Source organism: Giraffa tippelskirchi, chromosome 13 (genome assembly GCF_054371585.1).
Source record: "Giraffa tippelskirchi isolate mGirTip1 chromosome 13, T2T-mGirTip1v1.2.pri, whole genome shotgun sequence".
Taxonomy (NCBI): Eukaryota; Metazoa; Chordata; class Mammalia; order Artiodactyla; family Giraffidae; genus Giraffa; species Giraffa tippelskirchi.
In genome coordinates, this window is record NC_137287.1 from 846,464 (window position 1) to 872,774 (window position 26,311).

At 67.3% G+C, this 26,311-nt stretch overlaps 1 protein-coding gene across 6 annotated transcripts; it reads right to left on the reverse strand.

Annotated features, from left to right (window-relative positions):
- Positions 1-803: 803 nt before the first annotated feature.
- MICALL2 (MICAL like 2) lies at positions 804-20,033 on the reverse strand. 6 transcript variants are annotated; one of them, XM_081552504.1, is made up of 17 exons: positions 19,538-20,033; positions 12,063-12,111; positions 10,147-10,288; positions 9,294-9,481; positions 8,578-8,690; positions 7,492-8,235; positions 5,841-6,100; positions 4,983-5,076; positions 4,233-4,393; positions 3,696-3,848; positions 3,048-3,112; positions 2,840-2,960; positions 2,628-2,718; positions 2,414-2,487; positions 1,746-1,860; positions 1,338-1,377; positions 804-999 (listed from the first exon to the last, which is right to left on the reverse strand). In XM_081552504.1, exons 1-16 carry the CDS (start codon positions 19,678-19,680, stop codon positions 1,350-1,352), a joined length of 2,541 nt encoding a protein of 846 aa, XP_081408630.1. In that variant the 5' UTR covers positions 19,681-20,033; the 3' UTR covers positions 804-999; positions 1,338-1,349. The 6 variants fall into 6 exon arrangements, with proteins under 6 accessions (XP_081408630.1, XP_081408629.1, XP_081408631.1 ...); XM_081552503.1 differs by having other exon boundaries at positions 1,338-1,384; XM_081552505.1 differs by lacking the exon at positions 1,338-1,377 and having other exon boundaries at positions 1,699-1,860.
- Positions 20,034-26,311: the final 6,278 nt, after the last annotated feature.

Below are 26,311 nucleotides of genomic sequence, written 5' to 3' on the forward strand. Positions count from 1 at the left end.
GTCCACCTCCTCACCAGGCAGGCCCCCGCCCAGTCAGGTCACATCCAGACCCCAGCGGAGACCCCCACAGCCTGTGAGGACAGAGAGCTGAGAGCCAGAGGGCCCCGCACACTCAGCCGGGGGCTCCCATCCCTACCGGGACCCACGGGATCCTGACTCCACCTGTCGCCAGGTGAGGGAGTGTCGGTGCTTTGCTGTTGCCGAGGGGCCCAGGGGGGGGACCACCATGGTGGGCTCCACGGTGGCTGCAGACCCCACAGGAAGACACGGCTGTGACCCGCCGTGCCCAGGCTGGGAGGCTGAGCCCTGGAAGGGAAGGTGACTACAGTCCAGGGGGCCGGGCTGGCGCTGCTGAGAACACAGGTCTGCGCTGCGAGGAAGCTCTGCTCCCTCAGGCCTGCCACGCGGGACCGCGGCCCCCTCACCCGGGATCGGGCAGGGCAGTGCCTGGCTCCTTTGCTGGACGCCAGGATCGCGGCCCACGGGGGACCAGCCGGCCTCCACCTCAAAGGTCAAAGTCACAGATCTAGACGGCGATCCCCACGTGGGGTGTGGGGGCCAGCACCCGGTGCGGTTTGCAGAGACCCCACCCTGTCCGGTTCCTGGAAGGCTCACGTCCAGCCTGTCCGCGTGGCCAGGCCAGGAAGCAGCCAGCAGGCCCAACCCAGAGGGCCCAGGCCAGGCCCAGAGAGGCAGCGTGCGCCCGAGGCCACAGGCCTGTCCACGCGGCTGCAGAGGTGGACGGTGGCTGAGACCTCTGGGCTGCCCAGGAGCTCAGGGCCGACGGGACACGGAGCCCAAGCCACATGTCAGTTTCTTTATTGAGGCTCCCTGGACCCCGCAGAGGGGGCAGTGTGGATCCCAACCCGCCCGTGGGCGAGGGTCCTGCAGCCCTGCCAGGTGGCTACTCGGGGGTCCTGCTCCGGCTCTTGGGGGACCAGATGCTGGACAAGCGGAACCTGGGCTTCTTCCTCTGCTCCTCGCCGCTCTTCTGCAGGTCTGGGGACGGACACAGGGGCCTCGCTCGCCCACCTGGAGGCCGGCTCCGCAGGCCTCCCACCCGCGGGCTGTCCCCCCGACCCCACCCCGGGCCCCAGCAGAGCCCACCTGCCGCCCTCCCCAGGGGGACGCGCCGAGCGCCTGCCTGGAGAACACCCGCAGGGCTGGGCGCGTCTGGAGGACTAGGCTCCCCTCGGCCCGACTACGGGGCCCCTCAAGGCCAAGGGACTCAGTCCCTCAGGGTGAGCCTTCCTGACCCCGCCCCCAAGGGCCCCGCCCCCCCACAGGCCCCACCCCGCCCCAAGGGCCCCGCCCCCCGCGCCGGAGCCCCCAGTCACCCAGCCTCCGGATCATCCTCTGCAGCACCTCGTCCTCCTCCTGCTCCCTGAAACGGAGCGGTCGTGAGGGCACGCAGTGGGGGTGCAGGCGCCCTCACACTGGCCGGAGCTCACTGGCCCTCTCATCACCTGACCACAGGCCACATCGCGATACCACCCTCTCCCGCCCTGCGCAGGTCCCCACCTGGACAGGGACCCGGGGCCAGAGGGGCCGGGTGCACCAGGGGCCTCACTGGGGGAGACCCTGGGAGCCGGACTGCCTGGCAGGGCCCACCCTCAGCCTCAGGTCTCACCTGCAAAATGCTCACGGTGGGTCTCCTCCTCCGGCTGATCGGGAGGGGAGGTCCTCAGCCCCCCTCACCCAGACACGCGGACCCCTCCTCACCCAGAACCCCCGGACCCCCTCACCTGAGCCGGTCCTCATCCAGGAAGTCGATGATGTCGCTGCGGTCGTTGACCGTGTTCACGTACTGCTCCAGCAGATCCTGCTCCCGCTGCCGGTCCTGGGGGGACTTCAGACCCTCTGCAGGGACAGCTGGCGTCAGCAGAGCCCTGCTGTCCCCACCCTGCTCAGGGACGCGGTGTCCCCACTCCCCAAGGGTCAGGCTCCTCCACCAGAGGAGAAGGGGGGTCCCTGGGCCGTGAGGGGCAGCGCTGGCTGAGGGAGCGAGTGAACAGCATCTGAACGGGAGGCTGGCGCTGCAGGCCCCTCCTGGGTGTCACAGCCACGCACACAACACCGCCCACCCGTCCCAGACACAGTGGGCTCCGGGCGCCACGGCAGGGGACAGGCGGGCCTGCCAGGACCCGAGCCCTCAGCCCAGGCACTCAGCCGTGAGGACCACGATGCCAACAGACTCTCGTCAGCTGCTCCCTGCATGCCCCGCACAAGCCTCACCACCGCCAAAGGAGGGGGTGCTAGAATTGCCCCCACTTTCCAGGGATGAAACCCAGGCACAGAGAGGTTGAGGGGCTCAGCCAGGCAGCCATCTGGGGGCCCTGGGAAGCCGGCACCCGAGCCCCTCAGCCCCACCCCTGCCCCGCCAGCCTCGCCCCGCACCGCTGCGTGGACGCACCCGGCTTGGCCATCAGCCGACGCAGCTCCCCCTCCAGGTCCAGCTGCTGTTCCTCCAGGCGCTGGTCCCTGGCCCTGCCGAGGGGACGCGGCTATGAGCCCGGCCGCCGCTGGCCGCCCAGCCACCCTTGAGCACGCCCGTGAGCACAGCTGTGTGTGCACCCGTGTACATGTACGGAGAGGGTCCCTCCTGGGGGCCATGGCCAGACGCTCACTTGTACATCAGCTCTGACTCCAGCCTCAATAGCAGCTGCTTCTCGTGGACGAGCCGGAACCAGTCCACCATGAGGGTGTCTTCCGAGTCATCTACGGAGAGGAGCAGGCTGGGCGTGGGCGGGCCGAGGGGCCCAGGGCCACGCTGGCCAAGGCCCAGTCAGGGTGCTGGGTGGGGAGGGGAGGCCCGACTCGGGGTGGGGGGGGTGCTCACCCCCTTCGGCCGCTCGCAGACGCTTCTCGAGCTCCACTCCCCGGAGCTCCAGGGCGTCCAGCTGCCTCTCGATGTCCTGAACCTGCCGCTGGATCTCGGGGGGCACGTAGTTGGGGTGCAGCTGGGGACGAGGGGGTAGTGAGGGGTGGGGGCCGGCTGTGGGCCCTGGGGCTGAGCTCTTCACCCACCTGCACCCCAGCCCACTCACCCTGACAGGGGAGGTTGCCGACTTGGCAGGTGGAGTGGCTACGCCAGCCGGTCCCGGGGGGCTCCCTGCAGAAGGGGCAGGATGAGCCTCTTCAGGCACCAGGCCCAGCGTGACCCAGACGTGGTCTGGAGGGGGCCCACCCAGCCCTGCCCCTCAGGACGCCCTGGCATCCTGGTATGCCTGCCAGACCCAGTAGCCCCTGCTGGTGCCCAAACAGTGAGAGCTGGCAGACACATCCCGGGAGTCCCATGCCCACCCACACCCTGGCCTCCTCCAAGTGGCAGCAAGGACACCCTGCCAGCACCCCAGCCACCCTTCCCACAAGATGCCGGGAGCAAACGCCCCATCACTGCCAGGGTGACTCAGGCTCCAGGAGGTAGGCGGGGCCTCGATCCTGTCCTGCTGTCCCTACACATGGGAAGGGCCTGGGGCCCAGCCCAGCCCCTCCAGACCTCCAGCCCCTCCTCACATACACAGAGCCCAGCCACCTCCAGGTGTGCTCGCCTCTGCTGGCACTGGAAGCCTGTCCTCCTCCATTCTAGGCTCCATGAGCTCCTACACATCCTCCAAAACCTCTCGGGGCACGTCCTCCAAAGGAGCCCCCTCCAGCTGCACCCCAGGCAGGAACAGGGCGTGCCCTGGACTCACCCGGCTTGCCTTGGGGAGGGCCTTTCTCCTCCTCTTTCTGGCTCCAGGCAGGGCCTTCCTTCCCCGATGGCTCAAGCTGCAGCCAGTCGCCAGAAACATCCAGGCTGGCTGGCACAGCCAGCTTCCTGCGAGGGGATGCAGACGCAGACGCAGCTGCCCGCGGGGGGACGGGCCACGTGTCAGGCCGGTAGGCCCGGGCGCTCCCTTTCCTGCCTTCCTGAGCTGGGCCCCCTTGGAGGGGAGCCCACACAGGTATCAGGCCATGATCCACGTCTGCCCGACTGGCCACGTCCACGGGAGGGGGAGGGGAAGGGGACAGAAGGCTGACCCTTGAGAGCACAGGGCAAACAGGCCCAGGAGGTCGGGGACTTGCTCGGGGAGGCAGAGCGCGGCTGGGAGCAGACACACACGGTCACACCTCACACACACACGCCCGCCCGCCCACTGGGACCACCAGCTCCTCTGCCCCCGAGGAAAGAGCCCCCTAGACCGGGGCTGCCTGGCTGAGGAGGGTCGGGGGCCTCTGGCCAGCAGTACCTGGGAGGCTGGCCCCGGGGCCGGCCGTGCCCGGCATCCTGTCCACCCGCACAGAGGTCAGCGTGATGCGGACGCCCCCCTTGGAGCTCCCGGACACCTTCCTGGCTGCATCATCTGCCCTCGGCTCTCCTAGGACCTGAGGTTCCTTCGGCTCCGGGGCCCTGGGCAGAGGCAGGAGGTCAGCGGAGGGAGACAGGCCTCCCCACTCCCCGTGCAGACCAGCCTGGGGGACGCGTGTGGCTCTCAGCCCCGACGGTCTCACCTCCTGGAGCACAGGTGCACCCACGTCACAGGTGCAAGCGTGTGCTAAGGTGCGCACGGCCGACGCACACACGGGCCCCCCGGAGTGTGTATGAGGACGGGTCCCTCGCGGCTCACACAGGGAGGCCGCCCCGCCCCATGGATCTGCAGCAGCCCTCTCTCCCTCCCCGCCCCTCTCTCTGCCAAGCCTGCAGTGAGTGGGGGTCCCGGCTAGGCTCCGGGGTCAGCCCTGGGAGGACGCACATCGGGTGCTCTCATTCCCGGGGCCTCCAGCCTGGTTCAGAGCAAGGATCCGAGGGTCCTCGTGGACCCTCCCTGTAGCCGCCTGACCCCCCGAGTCCAGTGGCCCGAGGGCACGTGGCCTGTCCACTCAGGCTTCTGCTTCCACAGCTGACCCACACAGGCCGACGTGCACACGGCCCTGCCATGGGTGCCAACTGGCCGCTGCGCGGCGGAGGCTCAGCGCCCCCAGGAGCCCGCCGCGCGCACCTGTCGGCAGGGCTCTTCTTTTCCACTGGCTTCAGGCGGGCCCTCCATCCCGCCGGCTGGTCCTCCGGGCCGTCCTGGGGGCTGGCGCTCGGGCCTGGGTGGGAGCGAGGGGTCTGCTGGGAAAAGCGGCCCCTCCCCCTCCTCCCACCGCCCCACCATCGGGCGCCCCGGCGGCCAGCCTGGCTCCTGGGAAGGGGCGCTCCCTGTGGGAGCTGCTGGGAAGGACTCCCCTCTGTGTTGTGTGCCTGGGGGGCCCCTGCCCACTTCTGCTGCCAAACAGGGCACGTGAGCCCCGGGGACTCCGTGCGGGTGTGGGGTGACTGTCTGCAGGCCTCCTCGGCTCCGGGCAGAGTGGCCTTCGGGCCGGGGCCGGGGGCTCAGCCACGAAAGAGTGACCCCACAGGTGCCCTCAGGGGCAGCCCCAGTGTCCAGAAAAGGCCAGGTCCGCAGTCCTGCAGCAAAGTGTCTGCAACGCTGGCCCTGGAGCACGAGGCCAGGGCAGTCCAGGGGCATCAGGGCCTTCGGAGAACGGGGCCCCTGTGGCCAGTTCGGGGCAGTGATGAGGGACACATGGATCGTGGGTGCTCACCCCACGGGAGGGGGACCCTGCTGAGGGCGCGGACAGTGCCAGCGGCCTGCCGGGCGCCGTCACCACGGAGCGACGGGGCGGGGCTGGGCCAGGTGGGCTGGGACGGCGGGTGACAGCCCCCTAGACGGAACGCCAGGAGCCCGCGGGCCGGGAACAGAGCGGCCACGACACAGCAGCAGGCCGGGCGCGTGGACCCCCCGGGCCCCGCCACGCCCACCCCTCGCCCCGCCACGCCCACCCCTCGCCCCGCCCACACTGGGTGCTCTTACCCTTGGCCAGTGGGGCCTCCGGCTTCAGCCTGGAGCCAGCACCAGCCCCGATGGCCCCTGAGGAGGCAGCCGGGCCCTTCTTGGCCTCCTGGGGCGCCAGTGAGGCGCTGCCCACACCTGGGGTGGCGGGCGGCCCCGTCTTCGCGGGGGTGCTGAGGGTCTGCGGGGATGCAAGCTGTGATGCCCTGGCTGACGGACTTGCTCCGGGCCCCTTGGATCTGGGATGGGAGCTGGGAGCGGGGGCGGCCGCGGGCGGGGGTCTGCGGGGGGTGCACGGGTGTCAGCAGGGTTGGAGCCCCCTCAACCCCCAGGCAGTAAGCAGCCCCTCGTCTCCCTGAGATGCCCCCCAAGGTCCACCCTCCTGAGGGATGCTGCGTGTGTGGGGCCTGGCCCTGGCGCACGACACCCTCCTGGGAGCTCTGGGGTCGGCTGGTACTGAACACCCCGAGGCACCACGTGCAGGGTGTGGGGGGGGTGGCACCCGGACCTCCCTCCCTGACCCCCCGGCCTGCTCGGAGCAGCCGGGCGTGCACCGCGGAGGCTGAGCTCCCTCCTGAGCGACACGCACGAAGCCAGCCCATGGCCACCGCGTCCCCGGGGACGCACTCATGCAGGAAGTGGGGCCCTGGGCCCCTCAGGCAAGCCAGTTCTGTCCCCCGCCCCCCAGACTGGGCTCCCCGCAGGGAACACCCTGGGAGCGCTCACACAGCCTCGGCCCCCGAGAGCCCTGGACACACCCCTCCACGCTGCAGTGGCAAGGGCCTGATCCCGGTGCCCGCCCTGGGAGGCCCTGGCACCCGCCGGCGTCAGCCGCTCTGAGCCAGGAGTGCCCCCAATGGGAGGGGCAGCTCTGGGCAGTGGCTGCAGCCTTGTCGCCGGCCTGGCGTGGACCCTCCAGGGTGCCACAGTGTCCCCCATTTTCCCGTCCCCTCAGGGGCTCAGGGCATGACCTTATCTGGAAACAGGCTCTTTGCAGGTAAGATCAAGCTAGGAGTCACTCATCCGGGATGGGGGAGGCCCTGACGCCAAAGACAAGAGGGAAAAGGAGAGAAGGAGAGGACAGACGGACAGACAGGAGCCCTGAAGACAGCAGAGACGAGCCGCAGGCTACGGGCGCCCCCAAGAGCTGGATGAGGCGAGGGAGCCCCCACGAGCCTGCGTTCGGACGCGGCCCTGCCCACCTCTGGAGCTCGGACCCGGGGCCTCCAGCTCTGTGAAGGAACAATGCCTGTGGTTGCAGCCACCCAGGCTCCGCTTGTCCAGCATCCCCTGGATGCGAGCACAGAGACCCACCTCTACCCACCACTCCCTGCCCTGGGTCCCGCACACCGAAGGTGCTGGGCCATGCTCAACCCCGCCAAAGCTCGGACGACCCATGGCCCCAGTCCCTCATCTGTGCAAGGTGTCCTCACAGTGGACTGAGCGTGGCCAGGCCCCCCGCACACAACGCGGCCAGCTCTACAGGGCCAGCCACAGCCCCTGCCTGCGGCCATCAGGCCCTCTGCGGCCAGCTCAGTCCCCACACCCCCAGGTGAGGAAACAGGCCGCGGACAGGCAGCCCCGGCGCCACACTCCAGGCAGGGCTGGAGCCCCGAGCATCTCCCTGGCCGCCCCGACCCCGCCGGGCTCCGGGGCCCCCTCCTGCACCCACCTGCCGGGCGCCCCGAGCTCCGGGAGGGCCTTGCGGAGGAAGCACAGCGCCTGCTCCCTGCAGCCATCCCTGGAAGGCATGTCCGTGGCAGCTGGGCCAGGGCTGGGGGCAGCACTGGGGGTCTCCAAGAACCGCTCCCGGGCCTGCTGGGTCTTAGAGGATGATGGGGTCCAGGCCGGGGTGCTTGCTGGTACCGGAGACGTCGGCCTGGAACTGAGCTTGGTCTGGGGGGCTGCAACTTGGGGCATGGCCCAGCCTTGCAGTGTGGCTGGGCCAGGGTCCAGGGCACGCGGGGTCCCAGTGGGCCGGGGGCTGCCTGTTGGCGATGGCCATCTCGTCAGGGAGCTGCTGGTCATGTGAGTGCTGGCTTCACCCCCCGTGGGGCCCGCCAAGACCCTGGGCACAGCTGGGCTCCCCGCGGGGACTCGGGACGAGGCGGGGGCTGGCGGGTCCTCTGCAGCTGGAGCAGAACCTCTGGCAGATGCGCTGCCCGCCGTGGGGTCCCAGCCGGGCCGCCTGGCCTTTGGCCCCACGTCTCTCTGTCCGCTTGCCTCCCGCGTCTTCCTCAGGCCTCCAGGGGTCTCCGAGTCTGTGGATGTGGCTCCAGGCCGCCTGGAGGCCAGGCTGGGCAACGTGGGGCTGGCAGAAGTGGCTTCGGGGTGATGGCTGGAGCAGACGAAGACGCCGGGCTCTCCTGTGGCCCTGTAGGCCCCCGAGTGCAGCGTGCTGGAGCACTGTTTACACCTGGGGGGGCGGGGAGACCGGGGTGGGGGCTCCAGCCACATCTGCGTTCAATCCTTCCTCCCCAGAGCACACACATGTGCGTCCTGTGTCCCCTCGTGTGGCTGGCGAGTCACTGAACAAACACCCCATCCCCTAGTCACTTTGAGGTAGTCTCCCCCAAGGCCCTCATTAGGGGCGCGGACACCCTGGGAAGTGCCCATACCCATCAGCATGTACACAGATGCACACGCGCGCACAGGCACTCACACACACACCTACAAGCACACACACACACACAAATGCATGCACACGGATGCACACGCGCGCACAGGCACTCACGCGTGCACACACGCCCACGCCCACCTGAAGCAGCCGCGGTGGTACAGCCTCCCGTCCGCCAGGTGGCGCTGCACGAGATGCACGTGCTGCCCGCAAACGCCGCAGGTGCTGCTGAGGGAGCCACCTGCAGCCTGGCCCTGGGGGGTGGGCGCCACTGAGCTGCCTGCCCCGCGCCCCCCCAGCCAGCCTGCCCAACCGTCCGGGGGCTGGAAGACCCCAGTTTACAGACCGGGGGCCCCGGAGGAGGCTCGTGCCTGGACTCAGCTCAGGGTCCCCAGCCGGGCCCAAGGGGAGGGGGGCTGGGGGCTGATGGTGGGGGCCCCGAGGACCAGGACAGGTGCCAACACCTCCCATTCCCGCCCCAAGGAGCAGAAAGCCAACCCAATTCCCAGCGCCCCGGGCGAGGAGGCCCGGAGTGACCGCCCTACCCCATCCCGTCTCCACCTCATCTCGCAGGGCTGGCCTGGGAGCAAACCGCACATAGCACGTTCTCTGGGCCCCCCGGGCGGGGAAGGGGCTGAGGCGAAGCACCTGCTGGGCCTGTGGCCTCCCTGGCCTCCATTTACCCATCTGCACAGTGGGCATCACACCCCCACCATCACACAGCATTGAAGGAGCTCGGGGGGCCAGTCTGGGCCCCGAGGGGACCTCCCCACCCTGGGCACACTCAGGCCCCAGAGCCCTGCTCGGGGGAAGCTAACAGAGAACCCGTGGACCAGACGGAGGGGCCGAGTGCTTACAGCCTTCCGCAGGGGGCCCTCTGCGCCCCCATCCTTCCGCTGGATGGTGGGGTTTGTGCTGACTGGAGACAGCGGCTGTCCCCGGGCCGGGACGGGTGTGGGCTGCCCGAGCTGGGACGGGGCCTTCTTTCCAGATGGCTCCTCACTGGTGTCGGACGGGGGCCTTTTGACACCGGCCGTGCGCTCAGCTGGCATGAGACACGGGGTCAGGGCCCAGGCCCCGCACGCTGGCTCTGAGAGTCCAGGCGCCGACCTCCCACCACAGGTCCCCTGGAGGTGCCAGTGCCAGCACGGGAGCTGGGGTGACGGGGTACGGGCAGGGGCCGGCGTGGGCGCGGCCCCGACAGCTTCCACTGGCAGCAGGGCCTGGCCTCCCCTCCCCGCTCCCCCCTCCCCTCCCCGAGAGCCCTGCTTGCTCTGCGGTCAGGGAATAGGGACTTTCTGTTTCCGCACTGAGTGGGGCTCTAGGGCAGGCTGGCCCTGAGCCCAGAGCGATCCGGGGATTTCTGCGCCAAGGCAAGGCGCGGTGGGAGGTGGGGGGCCCTGAGCTGCTGGGACACAGAGCGGCTGGAGCACTGTCTCCCCGGCCAGCCCCTCCCCTGTCCAGCCTGTTTGCAGCTGCACCCTGCCAGGGCCAGCTGACCGTCAGCACCAAATGGGGGGTCTCTGAGAGCCTACGTGGGGTTGGCCACGCCGCCCGAGGCGAGAGCTGTGGGCGCAGACCCCAGGGGTGCAGATAGGCAAATCCAGGCCCGCAGGGGAACGGGGCAGCTGGGTGTGTCTGCCCACGGACAGGGAGGGGCACAGCTGAGCCTGTGTCCGGGGGGCCGCGGGAGGACTGTGGGGCACTCACCGGGGGCGCGCCTCTGGAAGTGGTTGTAGTACTGGGACACGTAGGTCAGGATGCTCAGCCGGTCGGGCACCCTCAGGGCCACCATGTCCTCGGCATCCAGCAGGGCTGGGATGCCCAGCTGCTCCTCTGCCACGCGGAAGGCCTGGAGGAGGGCGGCGGTGGTCAGCGGGGGGCCGGGAGACCCCAACCCTCCTCGGTCAGACCACCAGCTCCCCCGGAGGAGGGGAGGGGCCCGAGACAGCAGAATTGCCTGGAGCCCAGGAAGGTCTGGTTCCAGTTTGTGGTCTACCCGGCCTACGTGGGCTCCCTGGCCTCGGTTTACCCGTCTGTACAACGAGGATCACACCCCGACAACAGGATTGAAGGAGCCGGGGCCGGTCTGGGCCCTGGCCCTCAGGGACTCCAGCCCGTCACCGTGGAGACCCCTCAACGGTCCCCCACCCCCGAATCTGCACGCCCCTGGCTGACACGGGCCTTACGAGTCAGGGGGCAGCTTTCTCCGTGGGAGAAGCCCTCCCCAGGCCAACGGGGACCCAGGTCCTAGGAGCCAGAGCCGGGGCGGCGGGAGGGCCACTGGCGGAGGGCTCCCCACTGGCCACGGCCTCTGCGCCTCCCGCCCCGCCTCGGGCTGCCTCCCCTGCCCAGCGCTGCGCTGTGGGGGCTCTTCCTGCCTCCCTCCCTTGGGCCCGCCCGTGGGCTCCCGCCTTTGCGCTCCATTCCTCCCCTGAACTACCACGACTCCCCCAAGCTCTGTGCATCGAAGAGGCTCCTGGGCCCGCAGAGCTGCGGCCCCCCAGCAGTGATGGCCCCTCCGTGCCACATAGAGAGGCCTCCCACTGCCTCCAAGTCCTTCAAAACAGGCAGGATCTGGCACCTCCAGCGGCGCCCCCGCCCTGCACAGACCCTGTGGCACCAGGGGGAGCTCCCAGCACAACAGCCTTCAGAGAAGAAGCCAAGTTCTCCCCACACCCCGGGCTGCCCGCTGCCCCATGCCTGCCGCTCCAGCCCCTCCCTCTGTTCCAGCCCCTCCCTCTGTTCCAGCCTCTCCCTCTGTTCCAGCCCCTCCCTCTGTTCCAGCCCCTCCCTCTGTTCCAGCCCCTCCCTCTGTTCCAGCCTCCTCTTTCGGTTCCAAACTCTCCCTCTGTTCCAGCTTCCTCTTTCTGTTCCAGCCTCCCCCTCGGTCCCTGCCGTGCCCCACCTGCTGTTTCTCACATGCAGGGTGCCCTCCAGCCCCGGAGCCTCACCTCTACAGCCTCCATCCTGGCCTCACCCAGCGAGGCGCCCCTGGCCCCTCACCAAGCCTGGCACCCGCACCTCTTCCCCGTGGCGCACGCGCTCCCCGTGGTCACAGGCGGCCTAACCGCCTTGTCACGGTGGGCATGTCCCATTCCAAGCCGTCCACGTGTGGCTGGTGAGGGTCTGAAACGTGGTCAGTGTCACTGAGGAACTGCAAATGCCGTTTTATTTCATCTCGATTAAGTTTAAATTCCCATCGCCCGTGCCGAGCGGCGGCTGCACCCGCGCCAGGCCCGCAAGTGAACGTGGTGAGCACGGGCCGGCGCCCTGGGCGTCAGCGGGCGGCCAGGAGCTCGCTGAGCAGCAGAGACGCTGAGGCTGGCCCGGGAGGGGTCCACGGTGGGAGGGCTGGGGAGCACTGGAGGCCATTAGCCTGAGAGCAGGCCTGTCCCAGGACCCCGGGAGCCCTGCCCTGCCCCGCTCCCCCTGCTCTGCCGCCGGTGGGAAGGAGGGGCCAGGAAGAGGGACCAGGAGGGCCTGGCTCCAAGACCAGGGGCTGCTCTGGGAGCGGGGGTCGCCCCGCACGGGCCAGGCCTGACCCTGACTCTGAAGCAGCCCCTGGGCATGTCGCCCAAGGGTCCCTGGGACACAGGCCCAGGGAAGCAGGAGCGGGCACTCACCAGCTTGTTGTTCTCGTAAACATTTTCCTTCCTGAGAGCATCGAAGTTTCTGGAAAATAAGAACACTGGTGTTCAAAGCAGCTCAGGGTCCAAGAAAGGGGGGGCCAGAAGGGTCTGGGCGGGGGACCGAGGCTGGGTGGGGGCAGGGAAGGAACCAGGTTGCACAGTGACCGCGAGGAGGGCGGGGCTGGGCGGCAGGCCCACACGGGCCCCCAGCTGCAGCCATCACCTCTTGCCCTGCACCGCCCGTTAGGCGTGGCTGGAAGTGGGCCCCGGGGAGCAAGGCGGTCAGCCCAGCCAGGCCCCTGCTCAGGGAGGGCGGCCCCCCAGCAGGGCGCTGGCGGGTCCCAAGAGGCCAGCATCCCGAGCGAGTGGCCCCACGGACGGAGGTCCGCACAGCCCAGGGTCAGGGCAGGCCGGGCCCCGCGCCAGCTCCGGGCTTCTCACTGCCTGTATGAACCCAGCGCTGCCTGTGAGCGCTGCTGTCCTTGGCTCTGTACAAACGCTGCCCCGCACCTGCAGGCGCTGTCAACGCCCCCGCTCACGGACGAAGGACGCGGCACAGAGAGGCTCCGTAACGTGCCCGAGGCCACACAGCAGGAAGACAGGACCAGAGCAGGGTCGAGGCCCCAGAGTCCTGGCGTTTGAGGGTCAAGCGTGCCCACCAGGTGCCCAGCCGTCCTCCTAAGGGGGGCAGACCCTCCAGGCTGAGAATGTTAGAGCCCCCATGCCCACCCCCACCCCACACTTTGCCATGAGTGTGCAGGGGCCCCAGGCCTGGCCTGGAGAGGCCGAGGCACAGAGGTTGCTCCGGAAGAGGGAGAAGCCGGGCGCCAGCTCCAGGCTGGGCCTGGGACTCCGCACAGCACCGCATGGCACCCCCGGGAGGACGGTTGGAGCCGAAGACACAGCTGGGCCCCAGCAGGCAGCCGGCCCGGCCTGGATGCTCAGCGGGGCGGCCCGACACCTCCGGGAGGCCTGGTCACATATGGATCCGTCTGTCTGTCCACATGCCGGGCGCCTCGCCACCTTGGGGGGAACTGCTCCAGAAGCCTCAGGGCACAGGAGAGAGCTGCGGGCTGCACCCCACTTCTGCCTGACCCGGGCAGGGCCCTCTTCTCTTGGGACCCCATCTAAGAGGGCGACCCCAGCTGCTCACGGCTGCAGCGCTGGCTCGAGGCTGGGAAGGTCACGGAGAGGAGGCCCTGCAGCCCCCTGGCCTGGGAGGCCCTGGCTTCCAGCCCTGTCCGTGCACTGACCCCCTGACCCCTGACACCCCGGGGAGGCCTAGTACACAGATGAGGAAACTGAGGCCGGCCCTGGGCCACACGTCGGGGAGGGCCCGTGGGCCTCCGGCTGTTCACTGCCCTGCCCGGCTCCTCGGGACCCTCCCGGTCTCCGCCTAGACCCCCACCTCCCAGGTAACGTGTCCCAGATGTGAGACCACCCGGGAGAACAGAGGTGCTTTGTGCCCGGGACAGGGCGGCGGGCAGACCTGTCTGCGGGGAGAAATGACCGCGGGCGGGAAGGTGGGCGTGGCGGCCCGGCCTCCCCTCCCCCGCTGTCCGGGGCCCGAGGACTGGCCGGGCTCCGTCCATCACCCAGGGACTCCAGGCCAGGCTGGCCCTTCTGACCTCAGCGTCTGGGGACTCAGGAGCCCCCCTCCCCGCCCCCAACCATCCCTTTGAAAGCCCAATCTCTTCTCCAGACCTGCCCTGGGTCACTGACTAAAACGTCCGTGTCCTCAGCAAGATGCTCGCTGCTGCAGGGGAGGATAACAAGGTCTGTTTTGTCTCCAAACAAGCAGGAGAAGGAAGCCCTCTGCCCCCTGTGTTGGCCTTGGTCCACCCGGGGGGCTGCAGAGGCTCCATCCTGCGGGTGGGGGCAGCCAGCTGCCTACAGGACCCTGTCTGCCTGAAGACCCAGAGTGAGTGTCTCAGAACCCAGGGCAGATCAGGGCACCCACGACTCGGGGCCAGCCCCGCTGAGCAGGCTCAAGGTGTGCCAGCCAGAGGGTGCAAAACCGCCCTTCCACGCACGTTGCAGGCCACCACCTTCAGCACCAAATCCAACCTGCCTCCCAAAGGCTCCTTGGCTGGGCTGGACCACCCTGGCCAGTCCCACAGCGACCATGCCCCGCCCAGACTCGGCTCTCTTCAAACTCCCTGTCTCCTGCCTCCGGGCCTTGGGTCACGCTGTTCCTGCCTCCAGAATGCCCCTTCCCGTCTCCTGGAGACTGAGCTCACATCCCCTCGGCAGGGGGTTCGGTCGGCATCACCCTGGTCCAGCGGGGTGGCGGAAATGGCCGGAGTCAGAGCAGCCTCATAAACACTTTCAGAGAGTGCCAAGGAGCGCCCACCCCAGGCCGTCAGCCTTCTTCCAGCAGGCGAATCCCCAGTGGGATGGGCTGAATTATCCTCCCCAAGGGGCCCTTTGGAGCCCTAACCCCGACAACCTCAGGATGCAACCCTGCTGGGAAGCAGGGACTTCACAGAGAGAATCAACTTAAGTCAGTGGGGGCCCTAACGCAAAATGCCTGGCGTCCTTCTAAACGGGAAACGTGGACGAAGAGAGGCATGGAGTGGAGGCTCGGGGAGCAGACAGCATCTGCGTGTCCAGGGCGGAGGCCCAGAGCGAACCAGCCCTGCGGACACCCGCCCGGGGCTCCTGGACGGGCTGGTGAGACGGCTTCCTTCTGTATCTCAGCCAGCCATTTGCAGGACCTTGCTCAACAGGCCCCGCGGGCTGATCCCTCGGTCTGTCCTCAGGGAGGCCCGTTGCCAGCTTGTGTTTAAACTTAAGGCCTCGAGGGATCAGAACCTGCACACCTGTGGGCGGAGACCCAGAGCACCGCCCCCCCAGGTAAATCAGACATGTTCCCGGACTTCCCCATCGGTACACTGGTTAGGACTCTGCGCTTCCCCTCTGGGGGGGCACAGGTTTGATCCCTGGTTGGGGAAATAAGATACCACAAGCACTTGGTGTGGCCAAAAATAAAAATAAAATAACCATAGTTAACGATAAAATCATGGATGTTCTGTTACGACTCCAAGGCACCTGCCTGGGGCCAGGCACCCAGCTGGCGCTCCATAAAGGCTGCTGACAGTTCCTCTGTCCGGCTCGCTGAGCGCAGGGCCTCCTGCGGCATCTGCTCCCTGTTGCAACTCTGGCCGAATGAATGAGCTCACTGGGTCTGCGTGCCCTGCCCTGGCCGGTGCCCGGCTGGCTGAGAGCCCAGGCACGCACAGCCCCTGCCGGCCTGCCCCCCGCGGCCACAGCTGAGCAGGGCTGCTGACCTCCAACGCCCCAGGGGCTCTTGGGAGTGTGTACCCCCTTCCAAATTCCTGGAGGGCTGACCTCACGCTGTTTATTTCCTGGAACTAAAAGCAGCTGCATGGGGGTGGGCTCTGGGGCTGGGGTGGGGGTGGGGAATGCCAGAAGCAGGGCCTTTTTTCCAGGTGCCTCCAGCAGATCTGGGGTTAATCCCACGGGGAAGGGGAGCAGGGAGCAGAGAGGGGGACAGATGGGCCGAGACACAGAGGGAGGGACACATGGGCACCAAAGCACCCAGGGGATAGACAGGAGAGGCCTCAGGGCAGAAGAGTGTGTTGGGGCAGGGGGAGCTGGTTTGGGGCCAGAGACACCAAGGCAGACGCCCCAGAAGAGGCCGGGGGCGGGGCGGAGCTGGAGGACCAGGGTGAGGCGGGGAGGGGTCCCCACGCGTGGGGCTGGGCCCCAGGATGCCCCCCTGCTTGCCATCCGGCTGCAGGCCTCCCCCAGGCCGGAGCAGACCAACCCCCACCTGGGTGACAGGAGTCGGGGGTGGGGGTGGGTTCCGACCGGAGCCTCTTCCCACAGGCACCCTGGAGAGACAACAGGGCCGGGCTGCAGCCCTCAGGCCAGAGCCGGGGCGGGGGGGCGGGGCCCAGGGCCTGGCCCCTCCGCCCTGACTCAGGAAGCAGCTCTTGGGTGGGGGCTTCTGGGACTGGGCCTCCTGAGCCCCCATGACTGGCGAGTCTCCCAGAGCCATCAGGGAGCACCTCCCACCGCCCCTGCTTCTGGCCCAGCCTGATACAAGCTGCAGGGAAAGGTCAGGTCACCCCCCATGGGACTGTGGGGTGTGTGTCGGGGGTCGCCCCGCGAGTTTGCACAAAGCCCTACTCCCTGACTCCTGACCCCTCCAGGGCCCCCACAAAGGGGTGGTCTCCAGCGCCCTGCTCACCCGAAAGGCCCTGGAGAAGGAAGCCCTGACTCTGGGAAGGGCTCCCGCCCTGGCACCGTGCCTGCCCGCCTGCCCGCCTTCCTCCCAGGCTCCTGGAGCCTTGGTCCCTCCAGGTCCAGCCCCACAGGTTTATTGCCCGGAGGCGGAACAGGAGTGTTTACTTTGAGCCGTTCCTGAGCTCACCTGGCTGCTGGGAAACAGACCCTGCGGGCAGGCGCCTCCAGGCCCACCTTCGGCTTCAGGGTGGGCTCAGTAGGTGGGCTGGGGGCAGGGACAGACCGCTGGGTCGTCTGTCTCCCCACCCGCAGCAGACACCGCACACCTGCCAGGGTGCCTGCAGGCGACCAGCGCAGGGCACACGGGAACCCCAGGTCCCGCTGGGCAGAGCCGCCTTGAGGACCCAGCACCAGGCAGCTGGAGCCCCCCACTGGCGGGCTCCGTGCCCACTCCTCCGGAGCTGTGCTCCTCCGCTGGGCACCAGGAGGAAAGAGGCAGCAGGAAGGCCTGAGAGGAGATAAAGGGAAGGCCTTCCTGGTGGCGAAGCTAGGAGACACGGAGACAGGATGTCCACTTTCCTGCTGCCGGGGGGTCTTCACAGGATGGGGAGGGAGGGAGTGAGTCTCACCCGGGTCTGACCAGGGAGGACAGCCACCCTGTGAAGTTCCCATGTGCTTCCTCCCCATCCTGCACCCCTGGGGGCCAGCGGGGCGGCTCAGAGCTTCTTGGGAAGGCCACCCCCTTGCCCAGAGGCATGGCCGGGATCGGAGGTGGCAGAGGGGTGTTTAGGGCACAGACAGAGGCCCGTGACGCATGTGGGCCCACGCTCACGGGATCCCACCAGTCAGGATCTGTGGAGTCCCTTCCAGGCCCCGCCACATACGGGAGCCTGACGCGTCGCCCACAGCTGCCGTGACAAATATCCGCAAACGGGGCGGCAGAGATGTTTACTCTCTTCCACGCTGGAGACCGGAAGTCCAACATCAAGGTATCGGCAGGGCTGAGCTCCCTGCGGAAGCTCCGTGTCCCTCTGGCCTCCGGTTGCCTTCCCCGGCTGCAGCCACGTGCCTCCACCCCTGCCTCTGTGGTCACAGGCCGCCTCTGCCCGTCTGCTGCTCCCAGGCGCCTGCAGAGCCCTCATCGGGCAACGACAGCCGTACCTGCTGGGCCCCAAGCACCGGCTGCGTGCTGTTAGCTCCTGAGCGCCTGGCACATGCCAGACATGGTTGCAGGCACTGCGGGCACAGCAGTGCACAAAGCAGACAGCCCACCCCCTGGAGCTGACAGTCCAGTGGGGGCAGGTGACGGACACCACGCCAGCAGGAAGGGGCTACTCTATCCCTGCGTGCGAGGCCTCCTCCCCTCAGCGGCCCCTGCCCCACCTTCACCACCCCCTGGAGCTGCCTGGGGCCTCCGTCCATGTGTCTGCTGTCTCTGCATCACTCCCTGCCTGAGGCAGGAGCCAAGGCCACCTTGCACAGGACGCAGTGCTGGGTACACAGCAGGCACTCAATAACGGTTATCGGAACTGCTGTATGACACCAGCTTTCGCCAGCACGCGGACACACCCATATGTGCACGCCTGTGCTCACCTGTGGGCAGTGCATGCTGGGACAGGTGCGCGCGCGCGCGCACACACACACACACACAGGCCTCCAACCCCAGCTAAGCTGAGAACAGATGGGCGCTGCCAGGGCTCGGAAAGGCCCCAAATCTCCAGTTACACCCGTGCGGTGTCCTGAGGCAGCAGGGCTGGCAGAAGGCCACACCTGCTGGTTTTTCCGCCAATGGCAGACTCATCCCACTGACCCTGGCCGGGTTTTCTGGGCTCAGTCACCAGCCAGCCTTCCCCAGGACCCTGCATGCCCCAGCCTCCATTGCTAGTCCGTGCCCCAGTCTCCAAGACCCCAGCCCACCCCTCAAAGCCCAGCTTCAGGTATTCGGTGTGGAATACTCGCTGCCCTGATATCTGGCTCCGAGGACGACCAAGGCACATCCCTGGGCCAGGGCTGGGGGCAGAGAGCACGGCCCACTGGCTCCACACGTGCATTTCACAATCCCCGGCTGCAGGAGGAAATCCTTGAGGGCCTCTTTCTTAAGACCAGTTTCCCTCTAGAGGGCGTGGGGACAGTCCCCGGCGGGTACAGGGGACATCTGTGTGCGGGGTGGGGGGATGGGGGCGGGGCATGTGCCAGTCCTGGTTCTGCCTGACGTGTCCCAGGCAAGGATAACTCCTCCCTGGGCCTGTCTCCCCATCTGTACACCAGACCCCTGAGGGCAGCACGTATTGTACGAGGTGCAGCCTCGGGCCTCTCCCACCTGCGGGCTCCCTGGAAAACCCGCTCCACCCACCTCTGGCTCCACCCACGACTTCTTGGGAGAACTTTGAAACAGCCTGCTTTCCCAGAAGGCATCTTCTGAGGACGCTCTTCCCGAGCCTCTGTCTGGCCAGCCCAGGCACCCGCCCGGGCAGCTTTACTCATTGTGAACTCTCACGAGGCGGGGGGCCAGGGCCTCACTTGGCACAGAGCTTTGTCCCAGCCAGCTGGGTCCCAGTCACAGCCAAAGAGTGTTTGCTGAGTGAGTAACAGATGGAGGGGCCCAGAATGGGGACAAGGCCTGGCAGCAGGGCAGGGTCCACCTCCCAGCCTCGGCTCTGAGACCCTCCTGGGGGGAGACCACCTAGTCCCCAGGCCTCCCCACCTCCCAGGGCTCCTGCCTCTGGCCCTATCGCCCTCGGGTACTGAGGCCTGGCCAGTGGGACCTGGACCGGGTGGTCTCCAGCTTTCCGCTCTGTTGGCCTCTCCCCGCAGTGACCCTGGGCTGCATTCCTAAAGGTGCCTAAACAGGCTTGGGGAGGGGCAGTATCCCACAGTCAGTCCCATCAGTAAGGGCCCCTGATCTGGTGCCTAGGTCTCAGGACAGTGGGGGGTCTCAGAGGGCCCAGAAGGGCAGCTGTGCCGGCGCTTTCCCAGGGAGACCGGCCAGGAAGGCTGGCTGTGGCCAGAGCCCAGGTCGCTGGCCTGAGTCACAGACTGACTAAGCCGGCGGGGGCGGCCGGAGGTCCTGGCTCCGGCCCAGCTCCACTTGGTGGTCGGGCAAACTGAGGTCGCCGGGCAAACTGAGGCCGCCGGGGGCAGGGTGCACAGCGTCCCGCCCGGGCCGGGAGTCCTGACCGCAGCCCACTGCCCCGCCCCCGGCCCGAGCAGCCCGGCCTCTGACTCCCCGGCGGCGCGCGGGCGGCGGGCGCACTCACATGAGGTCCGGCCGGTGGCGGTGCAGGATGGCGCAGAAGGCCAGGCCGTCGCGGAACGACGTGGTCATGTTGGTGATGCTCACGTCCCGGTAGCCCTCGCACTGCTGCCGGCACCACTCCTGCAGCGCTTTGATGGCCGCCATGCGGGCGGCGGCGTCCGCCCGGCCGGCGCCGGAGCTCGGACAGCGCTTCCCGGCCCGAGCCCGCGGGGCGGACGAGAACCCCGACCCCGAGGGCTGGGAGGACGAGGAGCTGCGGCCGAGGAGCCCCGGCAGGACGAGGAGCCGGCGGGAGCGCGAGGAGCCGGCGGGAGCGCGGCCAGAGTCAGCCCGCCTGGCCCGGCGAAGCCCCGCCCCCTACCACGAGGTCCCGCCCACCAGACTCCACTCCTCCAGTCAGGATCCGCCCCCGGAGAGGCCCCGCCCCTGAGCCCGGCCGGGTCCCGCCTCCGCCTGGCCCGGCAGGGCCTCGGCCCAAGCAAGCCCCGCCCCGCAGGCTCCGCCCCGGCCCCGCCCGCCGCTCGCCCCTCCCTCCCGGGGTCCCCCGGAGGCGCCTCGACGCTCTTTCTTTCCAGCCGCCTCCCGCACTCTCCCGGGGCGCGGAGACCGAGGCCTGACCCGGGTGCCGCCAGGCGGGCCGGCCGGTGGCCCCCACGTCGTCCTGGCGCGCGGCAGGAACGGCCCTCGCATTTCTGGCCTTTGGAAGGACTTTCCGATCCGGCCTGTCTTGCCGGCGGGCCCGTGAACCTCCCGGATTCAAAGGAAGAGGCAGCGGAGGCCGGGGAAGGGGCGTGGTGTCGTTGGCGGCACTGCCGGTGGGGCGACGCCCTCCAGGAGTCTCCCTGCCTGAGACCTCTGGGGGCCCTTGGTATTCTGGTCTGTGTCCCAGTTTTCCACTACGAGCATCTGAGACCCAGGTTATTAAGGAAAAGGTCCCCGTGGGGAGCTCAGTTACGGGGCTGCTCCCGGCCGTCCGTGTTCTTGGGAACCCTGTCTGCATGCAGGAGGACAGCCAGCCAGAAACACTGACACCAAACATGTGAGGGGACCCCGCCCACCCGGCCGGCCCAGGGCTTGTCCAGACAAGGCCGCCGGCGGGCAGGAAGGAAGGTGTTTTCCTGAGAGAGGCCCAGCAAGGGGACAGGGTGGCTTCTGTCCCCACTCGAAGGAGTGGAGACGGTCCTCCCGTGCAGAGCCAACTCCTTTCTGCAGCCGGGCCCAGTGGTGGTGAGCTCCCTGTCACAAGGGGCGAGCAGGTACTAGACAGGGAGCCCCTGTGACCTGAGACTGTGGCCGCTGCCCTGACCCGCTGGGGTTTTCCGGATAGAGGACAAAGGGTGATGTCCTGCCAGCTTGGCTGGCCTGGTGACTAGTCCTCGAGCCAAGTGGGTTTTCCTGACCCCAGGGCAGAGTTTAGAACTGGAAAAGCCAGTGAGGCAGGGGAAGGCCAAGGCCACGGAGGGGTGGTCATAGGGCTGGACGAGGCTGGGGGCTCAAAAGGAAGAGGAAGGTGGTCGGAGCTCTGATTCTTAGGAGTTTAAGCTGCACCCTTGCCCACGTGGCTGCCTCTGGGGACAGTGACGTGGATGGCAGCATCTGTGGGGTGTCCCCTTCAGCACCTCACAAAAAGCGTGTCCTTCTACCAGCTCTGCTCCTCTCCAGCCCCCTAGTCGGGATACCCCCAGTCTGCCCACATCTCCCCGCCGCAGCCCCTCCCATCCAGGCCACCGACACCTGGCCTCTGACCGCGGGCCAGCCTCCCTCAGCTCCCTCTCGTCCTCCTGTCCTCTGGCCACCATAGTCCACCCCTCCCCAGCAGCCTAGAGATCCTTCCAGAAAGCCAGCAGAGCAAGCCCTTCCCTGCTTGGCCCCTGCAGCACTCTGAGTGAAGTCCGGCCTCTTATCACAGCTCCTGCTGCTCCCTGGCCCCTCCCTCCCACGCCCGCCCTGCCCCTCTGGCCTCGGAGCCTCTGCCCCAGGGCCCCCTGCACTCAGCCGCCCCTGGGCCTCCCAGCCTCCAACCAGCCCCACCCGCAGCCGGCCAACGTGGTCCTGCTGCTGAGGCCGCAAGCCTGGGCATGACCCTACCTCCTGTCTTCTCCCTTCCCACATCCAGTCCAGCAGGAAGCTGACCGTTGCCACCACCTCCACAGCCACCACCTGGGTTTCTCCAGGAATCTTCTAGCCATGACTCTGCTTCTGGCATGACACCTTCAGTCTCTTCTCAGCACAAAATCTTTGACAGCAGTGGAAGCCAGAACTTGCCCCCCAACTTCTCAAACCCCTCCTCCGACCCCTCTCCTCCCACTCAACAGAAAAGCACTGTCTTCAAAACGGGCCATCCAACCCTGCCCCAAAGCCCCGGCTCCACGACCCCTCCCACCACGGCCCCTCGGAGGTGCTCCTCTTCCTGCCGTTCCCGCGGCCTCCCCGCAGCCTCCCCGCGGCCTGGTCCCGCGTCTCCCGCCTCCCCCGCAGGTCAGGGGGCTGTTGTGGCCGACGGAGACGGTGGGTGCTCTCAGTCTCTGTCTTCTCCGTGGTCTGCTGACGGGGTGGAGAGAACTTACCAGATGATGGGGCTGCAGATGGAGGAGCTTGGGCAGTGCGGGTCCGGCAGAAGGTCATCACTGACCAGGCTGGCCTCTGGGTAGTGAGAAACACTTGCAGGCTGGATCCAGTTGCTGAAACTTTGGGATCTGTTTGTTACAGCAGCTAGCAATCCCACCCTGATGGATACACGTAACACAGACAAAGGCAAAACTGCCCCCATGGCAGCACCCCAAGGGGATCCGCAGTCCCATTAGATGGTGAACGAGGGGCCCCTGTCTTGAGCCAGAAGCAGGAGATGGCTTCCCTGGGGAGGGGACGTGAAAACTGAGACCTGAGGGTAAGTGGGAATTGGCTTGTCACAGAGGAAAGGGGGTGTCCCAGGGACTGGGACTGACGTGCACAGAGCCCGGCAGCAGGAATGAAGCCAGAGGAGCTCCGGAGGGGTGGAGGGACCCAGCTGCGGGGGCGGCTGGGGGGGGCTTGGGGAGGCAGCAGGGCCAGGCCGGCCCCATTCCAGCCTTTTCTAGCATTTCCACACCCATTTTCTCATGAAAAGTGGGTTGACCCGACCGGTTCTGCAGCTCAGGAAAATGAGGTTCTGAGGGGAGAGGGGACCACCAGATGGGCAGACAGAGCTGAGACTTCGGAGCCCCGCCCTGGCATGGGGGAGGGTCCGGGGAGCCTGGGTCAGCCCAGCTGGCCTCCTGCCTGGAGGGCCACCCCGATCCAGGGCAGGACTTCCAGGCCAGATGGTCTCAATCTCCCCCCTCCAGCTTTCCAGACCTCTTGGTGATGCTGGGGGGCCCTCCCTGGGAGGGAGGCTGGCAGTCACAGTGCTGGGACCAGGGACAATCGGATTTGCATCCAAAAAGCTTGCTGGGCCCCTAGGCAGGTTCGCGGTGGGGAGACCGTGGAGTGGTGGGGTGGGGTCTGCAGACCCTTTAACCGGTAGATTGAACCACAAGTAACCGTCAAGGCTGATGCCCTGAGCTGGAACAAAACCAGGGGTGCCTGTCCAGACACAGCTGAGCTGGCAGTGCCCAGAGCCTTCGAGGCAGAGGGGGAAACCAGAGCGGGAGTGGGGTGGCTGGGGAGACAAAAAAGGGAGAGGTACCCACCCATGAGGCCCTTCCTGCAGGTCTTCTCAGAGCCTTCATCCCCTGCCAAGCAGCGTGACACCCAAGGGAGCGGCCACACTGCACAGGGGTTCCCAAACTGACCCCCGCGGCAGAGGTGTCTCGGGAAACAGCACTGGGAGCCCAGGCTTGTGCGGAAGACAAGCTTGGACCCCACCGGGCGGGCCCGGCTGGCAGCCTCGCTCTGCACAGCTTTGCCCCGTCACCCCCCTTCTCTGAGCCTCCTGCGCTTCACGGCAAGGTGGGTGGCTTGTCCCCAGCAGCACCGGGGCTGACCCGTGGAAGTGAGGGCAGCTGCAGTTGTGGTAGACGGACGCTTGGGGGGAACAGCTGAGCAGAGCACCCCGAGGGGAACCAGAGCCGCCTGCAGGGGTGCCGGGGGAGCACACGGACGTCACCGCAGAGCATCCGAGGGGCGTCCCGCCCTCCCTGAGTTCCCAAGGCCACGGTCAGCTCAGCCAATGGCTCACACGGGCGGCTGTGGATGCCAGCACCCCAGGCAGGAGGGAGCTGGAAGCTGTGACACCCCATTTTAAGGGGCCACCCATTAATTAATTAGGCCCCATGAATAGTGCACGCTGCCTTGGGTATATTAATAGCATATTTATATGGCGTGCTATGGATAGTATACGTTCTCATCCGAACACCTCACGAATAATTCACGACCCGCTCCTTCCCCGGGCTCCGGGAGAACCCGGCCGGTGCTTTGGCTGGGGCTCGTGGTTTGCTTCCAACAGCCGAATTTTACATCTCATTATAAATGGCTTTGCTGGGCATGCCGGTAACTTTTACATTTCCATCCACTTTATTATTAATGGCTTTCCCGAACTGTAGCAGCCCAACGCTCCACACAACGCATTATAAATATTTGATCCGGCATCTATAGTCTGCCATTTATCATTTATAACGGGTTACAAAAACATTATAAAACATTAACTGCACATTTATAGATCATTTTCGGCTACCACGACGATGTGTTATAAATACATTATTAATTCTCCTCATGCCATTTATAGGAACCCCTTGTAATGGGGCCCAGCCCTCCCGTCCTGTTAACAGTGCGCAGGGGCTGGTGGGGGCACCAGGCAGCGGGACCAGGGCAGAAGGAAGCCCGGCCCTGCCTGCAGGGGCTGTGTGTCCTTGGCGAGATCGTAGCACCTCTCTGTTCAAAAAGCAGGTCGCAAGGACGGACCCCCTTAACTGAGCACTGGCTCTGTGCTCACAGGCCCCTAGACCCGGGCGTTGTTGTCACGTTTCATAGATGTGGAAGCAGAGGCTGCAGTCAGGGATGCTGAGCTGGCCTTGGAGGCCTGGGGTGCCCCGAGTCACCTGCCCCAGGCTTGGGGCCGAGAGTTCAGACAAGGCTGCCCCTGGCCTTGAAGGGAGCAGGGCTGGAGGACCCCAAGGGTGGAACGCAGAGACTCAGGGCGAGGGCGCCCAGGCAGGGACGGCAGATTTACAGGGTGGCCCAGGGCGGGGGTACCGCACGTTGGCCTCGGGCCCGGCGTCCCCATCTCCTGCCCCACAGCGCTCCCATCCCGTGGGCTCTCCCGGCCTGTGGGCGCCGGGGACGCCATTGGTGATGTGGACCAGGGATGGATGACGGGCTCAAGGGCCCTTGGGAGGCTCCCAGAGACTCGCCTGGGTGCGCAGAGCAGGCAGTGGTCAGCAGCTGCTTCTTCCACTGGAGGGGTCAGTGGGGCCCAGGGCTGTGCTGCCGGAAGTCCCGCCCCAATGCCCCCGCTCTCTGCGTGTGGCACGTGACCACTTGCTGGACGATGCCCACGGAGCCGCATGTGTCGGGCACACCCTCTGGGCCCCTTGAGCCCCACAGTCCCCCCAGGCCAGGCTTTACACCGGGAGGGCACCGACAGGAAACAGGGGCTGTGGGCTCAGCACCCATGCGGCATGAGAGCCCAGGCTCCAACTGTAGGTTGGCAAGTTGAGTCCTACAAAACTCCTCCTCATCCTTCAAAATCCACTGGACATTCCACCTTCTCGGAACAGCCCTTCCCAGCTCCCCGGAGCATGAGCCAGGTAGGGTCTGACCTCTGGTCCCCTGGGGGCCTGGCCTGGGCCTGGACCGGGGAGAGGGCTCCAGGGTCAGCCTGTCCTCCCCAGAGCCTTCCTAACAGGCCCCTTCCCCCAGGAGGGAGGGGCTGGCAATCCCAGGGGAGCCCCCGCCATACCCCAAGTGGCCAAGATGCCTGAAATAATCCCATCTCAGCCTAGCCAGGCCGAACTGCGTCCGTTCTCAGTTGCTCTGAGGGAGGAAAAGAGAGGGAGCGTCATGGCCCAGGACTCCTGGGCAGCTCGACCTTGTGTGACCTGGACAACTAACGGCCTCAGCACCTCATCTGCAAAGTGAGACCACCAGCCGGCCCTCCCCAGGTGAAAGGGCCCCGCTGCTGGGAACCTCCGTGAGGACACCCGGGCCCTGGGCCCCCCGCTGCCCACGCCTCTCTGGCCCTCTGCCCAGCTGCCCGGCCCATCTGCAGGTCAGGGTCCACCCCTTGCCAGGACCAAAAATGAAACCAAGAGGTGTTTGTTACGAGGCTGTAAGAACACAGGTGAACTCGTCACCACGGCAACGGCGCATCTGGCCCCACCCCTCTGCACCTGGAGAGGAGAGCCAGGTCCACTGTGCCCTCTGACACCCCTCTCCGGACAGCGAGGGGGCTGGGGGCCCGGCGGGACTCCTCAGCTCACCGCCTCCCTCTACTTCATCAGGGAGGCTGAGGCCCAGGGAGGGCGCGGGGGTCACATGTCTAGGACTGGAGCCAGGGCTCCGCCCCCTCACCCCACCACCTTCCTGACTCTCAGGAGCCCCAGCCCCAGGCTGGCCCATTTCCCGGGCCCTGTGGGTCCAGCCAGGCTCCTGGACCCCGGACATCCCCTTGGCAGCTGAGCCCACCCGGCTCTGCGGGGAGAGGCCCTGAGTTTCCGCCTTGCAGGGAGCTGGGACTCGGGCTGCCCCCTGCCAGGTGGCCTTGCTCCCCCCAGAGGGGCTCAGTCAGCCTCCATATGCGCCCGCTCACCCTGCACGCACACCCCGCCCCTGCCCCCTCTGCTGGGCCCTGGGCCAGGCG